Raw genomic sequence first — 7763 nt, 5'->3', positions numbered from 1 at the left:
CTAAGGAAAGAATCTAAACTGCGACTGATGAGAAACCACACTCGGGTTTCGAAACTCAAGCGTCAAAGGGCCACTCTATCAACTTTGTAACACCATAGGCCCGGCTGCGTCTCGCCATAAGCTTTCCCCACACAAACAAAACATTACCGTACACACTAATCCAAACTTCCCTACAAATATCCGAAGCGAAACAAACATTTCATTAACACAAACAATCGGATAAGAATGTAGGAACACATTTTCGAAACGAATCAAACACAAACTCGACACAAAAAACATTTTGGATAGTTAGGTGGGGAGCCTCTTTCACATTTTTGCATACGAAAGATTTGGATTTTTTGTTTCACTCAAGGATTGACACTGATACTTGACTTCTTTTGTCACCAAAGTAAACAATCACTGTCTTGAGTGACAGCTTACGCTCTGCATATATGCATAGAAAATGAACACGTCATGGCTAATCCATGCATAAATGCATGTCAATTAATCGGGTTACCCGTGATTTTCACGGGTTGAAGCGGTTTGAAACCGGACACTTCCTGGCGGCAGTACTTGGCATGAGGGGAAGCGGTTTTTGGACGGTCGTAAGCCCTCTTTGAACCCTGAAAACAAATAGTATGGTATTACGGTCCCTGTGCAAGAGTAAGCATGGAGGTGTTTACTTTTGACGTGCATACATTTCGACTCAAAACAAATGTGGCCTTTACATAGCGTTAGATGGCACCAAGCTATCAGGTCATGGAGGAATGAAATGTTTAGCGGAACAAACATGTCTGAAACGAGTCTCTATCATAAAAAACCCGAAGAGAATTTATGTTATAAACTTTTGTTGCATAGATAGCGACAGTAAAATAATTCAAAATGTAACAATATTGCATGTAGCGTTTATTGCTCGACATACAAAGGAAAATACGAATTATAGACTTGGAAAAAAGAATTATTGCTTGTGAAAACGAACAATTGTAGTGAAAAGTTAACAGTAAGAGACATTCCTGAAGCGTTCAACATTGCCAATGGGCAACACTTACCCCTCGTTTGCGTCTTTTACGTCTTTTACGTTTTTGCGACCTTGCAGTCTCTGGTTCATGTGGTTCTGCTGGTAAATCTAAAGTAAAAATTAAGATTTTGAGCTAATCGATTATTGATTACATTACAATTAATATATAGAGGGTAATACCGAAAAATTCAACCTCAATATATTTGCCCGTCTGATTGTTTTCATTGAACGTCTACATTAACAGTTAACAGTTTCTGGATATCGTGTGGACTATGTTGTCATGTGTATTAAACTAATACAAAGACAACACATAATCATTAATTTGCGTTTGATTAGTTTGCCAAGAAGGACATCGGTGTACGACGTATTATCGGGATTCCTCAAAAAAAAAAACAATTTGCATAAAAAAATCGAGAGATAATTGGCGATTTTACATTGTTCAGATCAACTAATAATTTTGTGCAAAACACGTGCTGTTCAGATTTGTCTCATGTGCTTTTAATGTGTTTCCAGTCAAAACTTGCAACCCCATTAATTTATAAGTTTATTTTTAATTGGGCTGACGAGGTTAAACGTTATTCCGATTTGCTTTGCGCGCCTTGATGACTCGATTGATTTCGGTCAAGTTTTCGTGAATCTTTGTCATCCATTGTGTCATTTTGCGCATGCCGCTGTATTGCGCCATGGTGAAGCTCTTCTGTCACAAATTGCATGGAACTGAATCCTCCTAACACAAAACTAGCTGTTGATTTCAAAAAGCGTTTATCTACAAGTGCATAATGTTTTGGCGTATTTTTCCTATCATACATTCCATTTGAAAAAAGATTGATCACTTCCAATATTATGTCAAAATATCGGATTTAATGTGTTAACACAACTTATGGATTCGCCACTGCCGGCAACGAATTTGGAAAGCAAAAATACGTTCAGTTTAGGGAAACGAAAACTTTTACTTGTTCCTGATTTCTTGAGTACACATAACATAAAAATGGTAGTGCTATCAGGGGTTATTTACCTGTATTAAGTATTCAATTCTACCGACGTCATCGACGTAAACATCGTTTCATGCGAACATATTTTCAAAGCTAAGTTTTTAATTACCTTTAGGCGAGTCCTCAACTTTGCTTCTGTGTTTCTTCTTAATTACTACCAGGTACAAAATCACCAAAGACACGAGAGTAACCAAAATGACGCCAGCTACGACACCGAGTACAAGGCTAAGGTTGACAGGGTCATCTGTAACTTTAATTATGGATAATTGGAGGGAGAAAGTATTAATATCTTCAAGAGTCGTCAGTTTTAGGATGAACAGAAATTTTGTTTTCCAAAAGCTGTGAGAAAAGACGTATTTCTTACCCTTATTCTGCGTGACAATGAAGGTTTGAGAATCACCAGACTGGTTAAAATTGAAAGCTTCGCACGTGTAAGTGCCATAATATGACTCGTTTTCAAGTGTGAGAGTGAGGGAGCTGTTTACCACGGTTCCGTCTCCGCCAGCGGAAACCTTCAAATTGTCGTCGGCTCGTTCATGTATTGTGTCGTTCGCGCCGTCGTACCATGTTATCGACGGCTTTGGCACCCCATCAGCGGCGCATTTCATAACGACGATGTCGCCAATCTCCGCCTGGTGTTCAGTTTTACTCACGTGAGTGACTGTCGCTGGATCTATTGTCAGGGCAGAAGAGAAGTCAACATCAGTTGAATAAATGAATTGAATAAATATAAATTTAAAGCAAATAATAATCCATCCTTTAGCATTAAAAGTGATACATTGTAAAGCATTTCACTATTAAACACAGCAGACTTTGGTTTAAACTAAGACCAAAACTGAAAGTTATCTTTGGATAGAGGGTAATTATTTCTTCTTTTATGATCCTCTGACGTATCTCCAACGGAGATAATCATATTGGGCATAATCTTATCTGACCGAAAGTGCTTCACTCTTGAGGGCTTGTGGGTTTTGACTAAAAAATATAAATAAAATTACCAAAATATTAAAATCTCTCTCTCTCTCTCTCTCTCTCTCTCTCTCTCTCTCTCTCTCTCTCCTCTCTCTCTCCTCTCTCTCTCTCTCTCTCTCTCTCTCTCTCTCTCTCTCTCTCTCTGGTAGGTTGTACTTACAGTTCACAATGATGTCGTATTGTGCCGTACTTCGTTGTTCACTGTCATCGTAAAACCTTGTAACGGCAAAACACTCGTACGTACCACTCTGCGACCGTAAAATGTTTTCAATCGTATGATTTATCTCTGTCCCGTACACCCCAATGACCTCTTCGCTGTTAAAGATTAAACCAATCTTGTAGGGGTCAGGGTACCCTTCATGTGATGAGCAATGGATAGTTACGTCGTCACCCTCCATGGTGTTATTTACCGGTTGTACTATCATGGTAACGGCACACTTATCTGTTTATGTCAAGAAAATACTCACAACGTTAAAAAATGAAGAAATTAAACTGATAGTTACAAATGAAATTCAACATCAAACGGAATGTTGTTATGAAAACAATCATTAAGTATTGTGAGGAAGAATATCAAATTCGATATGTTTCATGTTATTGTTTAAAAGTCTAAAATGAAAAAATTAAAAAAATGAAGACAAAAAAGAAATCAGTGGATAGCAACAAAGGAATAGGTGCCGTCTTTTGGCGGTACCGATATTGTTGTAATCATTATATTTGTCTTGTAGTCGGCCCTGTTCTGTTTATTTGGTTAGTTTTTTATATCTCTGATATTTTCTGATACTAGAATCGTCAAATACACACACCTTCCTCCACACCATAGGCAGGACGGGTAGACAATGCAATGACACAATATTGGGCATGATTGTACATAATTTACATGCTCTCGACATGTTGCGGACTGCTCTAGTATTCAACAGACTTATGTTTAGTACATTTAAGTGGCATTTGATACCTATATCATTTTAAGTGTCGACATAACTTGCATATCATTCAATTGTAAAGAATAGGAAATAGCAACTTAATCTCTTCATTAAATTGCACTTTTATGTTGTCGATTAACGACATTTCAATTCGAGTGAGTTTACAGTATAAAAACGTTGAGGACCATCACGTTAAAGTCAACTTTTTCCAACCAGTATTACTCACACTGCACAATGATGACGACATCGTCTGCGCATGTCATCAAGTCTTCAGTTTGTGGCGGCAGGGTGTCGTCTTCAAGTGTGCAGGTGAAGGATGTGCCGTTGTCTTCCCTCGTAAACACCAAATTAAGTTCATGTCTTGTAGATGCCCCATCCCTCGATACCGCCACGCCTTCTCTGTACCACACCAGTTCACCCGGTGGAACGCCTTTCTCCACAGCGCATGTCAGAGTCGCTTCCTCGTCTTCAATCACGAACGTCGATGGAGTGACGACACACGAAGGCCCACTTGCTATGAAATAATGTCGAAACCAAAACAAACAAAAAACCAGAATTAATATAATGTGCTTTTCAGAGATAACCAACGCGAAGGACAAATTTAGTTCATTATTAATAATGTAAAGTAGGTCATTCTCCCCAACAGCCAGTTCAATCAGTCCAGACTAGTCTAGAATGTTGTGGAATATCATGTTTATTATGATTTTTAATATAAATTATCATATATGAGGAAGTAGAGACTTTTGGTTGGATTTGGGATTTACACTAGAATTTGGGATCCTCCCTCCATTGTATCAATTTAAAGACCTCCACGCTGTTTTGTAAGGACTCGCTTTCTCATGTCGTTCCGTTTACTCTATATCACATTTAAGGGGATATAGTCGTCGGAACTGCGCTCAAAGGTCGTATGGGACCCAGACGGCCCATGGCAACAATGTATCCAAGGCACAATGGTGATGATGACAGTTAAAACATGTCTGTCATAATCTATCATCGTATAATTTAAATGTTGCAGCTATGATGATGAGGTGCATTTCGATATCGTGCACGAAATACATTGTTTGTAAACGAGAAACTTGCACAGGCGCAGTTCCGACGACTATATCCCTTTAAGCATTATCAATTGTCAGAAATATTTAGTATATTAGGTTATATCACTAGCGCCACCAAATGTATCTGGCAGCTGTACACAATCAGATCCTACTGGCACGCCAGACTCTTTCAGATGATGCAGTCAAGTTTATCGCAGACAGCATAAATGGCGGGAAAATACGATCTTCAGAAATAATTAATACGATATAAAGCGTACTCAATATTGTTATATTTGCTGCTGCGTCGTCCGCCATCCCGATAGTGCACTGGTAACTGCCTTCGTCAAGGGTTGTGGTGTTGAGTACACGAAGATGATAACTATCGAAAGGACCAGCAATGGAAATGACGTCATATTTATCAGTGTCCGTCGAGTGGTCATTGAATGTAATTTCGGGGGGAGAGCATTCAAGACAGCGCCATGTCACCAACTGGGCCGTTGTGTCCTTAACAGTGCAGTTCAATTGAGTATCGAAGCCTGCAATTGCCAAAGTGTCAACCGGACCCTCGACAATAGACGCTGTTGATACTAGAAAATAAATAAACAAAACGAAAGCATTGCTGAAACGATGAAAATTAAAAAGATGTTAAACATTATGCTAACTCATATCTGGAAAGGTCATACGGGTGTGTCAAATAAACAGTTGAATGGTTGACCATAAACAAACAATAAACAAAAAAAATAAACAAACAAACAATATATCGTTCATTTGAGCGACATTTTATCGTAACTGAAACATAAGAAATGCATCATTTTATCAACGAAGAATGCGACTCGGGGAGAGATATTTTGACTTTATAATTTATTTCATTATATTTTGGTCTAACGCTTGTTTGGATTCATTTTGAAGCCCTTGGAGGCAGTGATATGTTCACCTTCTCAGTTCTATGAAAATTGAGAGCTGTGATTTCTCCATAGAGAGCACAAACCGGGATGGCGTCATTTTGAAATTAAAATGTCGTTATATGTAAGGTAATTTGTTTCCCCAGAACCAAAATTTGCATGGTGACGCCTAGTTCTTATTATTGATATTTGTAAGAGTAATGTTTCACTTTCGAGGTACGTACTACGCTAATGGATATTAGGCTTGTAGGTGTTATTTTTTTTTTTGATCAGTCATGCAATGGACTAAAGCCCATTTACAGGATGGAGTACTCCATCACCCATCACCGAATCAAGCAACTTGAGATGGAGCAAAGTCCTTGGCCTAATGGCAAGACACCTTACCCGAGTGTCATGCTCACAGTTATCGCATTGGTGAGTCCGCCCCTTGTGGTATATCACCAGGGTCTCGAGAACTCATCGCGTATGATCGTTGGTTCGGTGCCCAACAACAGAGCAATGATGCGTACTCTTGGCCGATGTAGACACGCATAATAACTGAGGAATGCCACATTAATGTATTTTGCTTGAAGTGCCATCTGTTCAATGCGTAGGCAGGATATAATGCTAAACAAGCACGCACAAGGTGTGTTCATGGACTGGCCGTTATTAGTAACACTGAGCTTTGATAATATATGTCAACAGTGTGTATAAACGAACCAATTTTTTGATAGTTGTTCATAGCTGTTAATATAAAGAGGTACATACACGCCCCCACCACACCCCATCCGACTGGCTGATGCTTACTGTTACCTTGAACTCTACTATAATAAGACTTTCGATTTGATAATATTGCATAGAATCGGAACACAGGTTCGTGAACCCTACCAGGATACCACCGTGCGATCATGAATAAGACGTACTTCGACACGCCGATATTAAAACCATAGAAGGCAATCAACATTTGCCGTAAAACATGCCTGATTCAATTCAAACGATGGCTGACATGACGCTAAATTTGGTGAATGAAGACAGCTTACTTGCTGAGAGTACCGGTACAAACAACCAGATTACAGGCAGCTTCAGGTCGGCCATACTCTTTGCAATGTCTACACACGGTACCCCCTTGCAACAACGTGTTGACTCTGAGCTAATAATCCATAACGAACGATTCGTTCGGCTTCTGGAGATTACACAACTTAGTAGCACAGGATGGTTGTTGGGCTTTAAAAATGACGTCATGGCCAGTGCGCATCAACACTGAGTTGAGGGCGGCATAAATTAAAATGTATCACTGTCTGCCGTAAGGGGCGCAATCCTGACATAATAGATAAAGGAAAATATTTGTACCAATACAACCTCACTTTCATCATTGATTTGCTCTTTATAATGGAAATTGACCTTTATTACAAATATATCTCTTTCTCAGTAGATTGCATGATATCCGCACTTTACATGGCGAAAATGGGTAATTGCACTTGATTATATCAAACAAAACGCTTTGTGTTCAGATGGAGGCGGTTAGATCAAGTAGATTCTCAGGAGCAAATTGACCGCGACAGTGACTATGTGCCGCGGTTGGAGCAAGAGAAAAGTGTACGCGTGACACTCTGCCGCAAATCATTTCATGGTTACAGGAGTTTTCATGTCTCATAATTCGCCCTCAACGTTCAGGTAAAACGTTTCTTTCGTTCTTCTGGACAAAGTCTTGGTTGATATTAATGTCGCGCTTGTTGACTCCTAACAAGAGGAACTGGACGCATTCCTCATACTACGGTCTCCATGTGAGGAAGGAAATGTCAGAGGTTGTAAATTCGAAGGTAATAGGTCATGCGACGAATCAAGGAAAATGGTCGGACTATGTATGTCTTTAGTTTATAATATTTACGACATTGCGTGCTTGTTGACTCCTAACAAGAGGAACTCGGCGCTTTTCCCTCATACAAGGGTCTCCATGTGAGCAAGGAAAGTTC

The 7763-nt window shown here is 39.4% G+C and overlaps 1 protein-coding gene and 1 long non-coding RNA gene across 2 annotated transcripts; both read right to left on the bottom strand.

Moving 5' to 3' along the window:
- Window positions 1-479: 479 nt before the first annotated feature.
- On the bottom strand, window positions 480-3848 carry LOC139129204 (limbic system-associated membrane protein-like). The gene is made up of 6 exons (XM_070694843.1): window positions 3836-3848; window positions 3119-3400; window positions 2354-2662; window positions 2099-2239; window positions 1029-1105; window positions 480-602 (listed from the first exon to the last, which is right to left on the bottom strand). Exons 1-6 carry the CDS (start codon window positions 3846-3848, stop codon window positions 480-482), a joined length of 945 nt encoding a protein of 314 aa, XP_070550944.1.
- A 409-nt stretch (window positions 3849-4257) lies between these two features.
- Window positions 4258-5305, bottom strand: LOC139129844 (uncharacterized). The gene is made up of 2 exons (XR_011551698.1): window positions 5188-5305; window positions 4258-4392 (listed from the first exon to the last, which is right to left on the bottom strand). It is a non-coding gene; the product is annotated as an uncharacterized lncRNA (long non-coding RNA).
- Window positions 5306-7763: the final 2458 nt, after the last annotated feature.

This window comes from Ptychodera flava, chromosome 3, assembly GCF_041260155.1.
Source record: "Ptychodera flava strain L36383 chromosome 3, AS_Pfla_20210202, whole genome shotgun sequence".
NCBI classification, from domain to species: Eukaryota; Metazoa; Hemichordata; class Enteropneusta; family Ptychoderidae; genus Ptychodera; species Ptychodera flava.
This window is presented reverse-complemented; position numbering and strand designations above follow the sequence as displayed.

Bases quoted from the DNA above. Each gene is read 5' to 3' on its own strand.
- LOC139129204 (XM_070694843.1), bottom strand. The intron at 2,663-3,118 runs GTAAGTACAACC...CCCTGACAATAG, and splicing joins ATACGACATCATTGTGAACT to ATCCAGCGACAGTCACTCAC. The intron at 603-1,028 runs GTAAGTGTTGCC...ATTTGTTTTCAG, and splicing joins GTAAAAGACGCAAACGAGGG to GGTTCAAAGAGGGCTTACGA.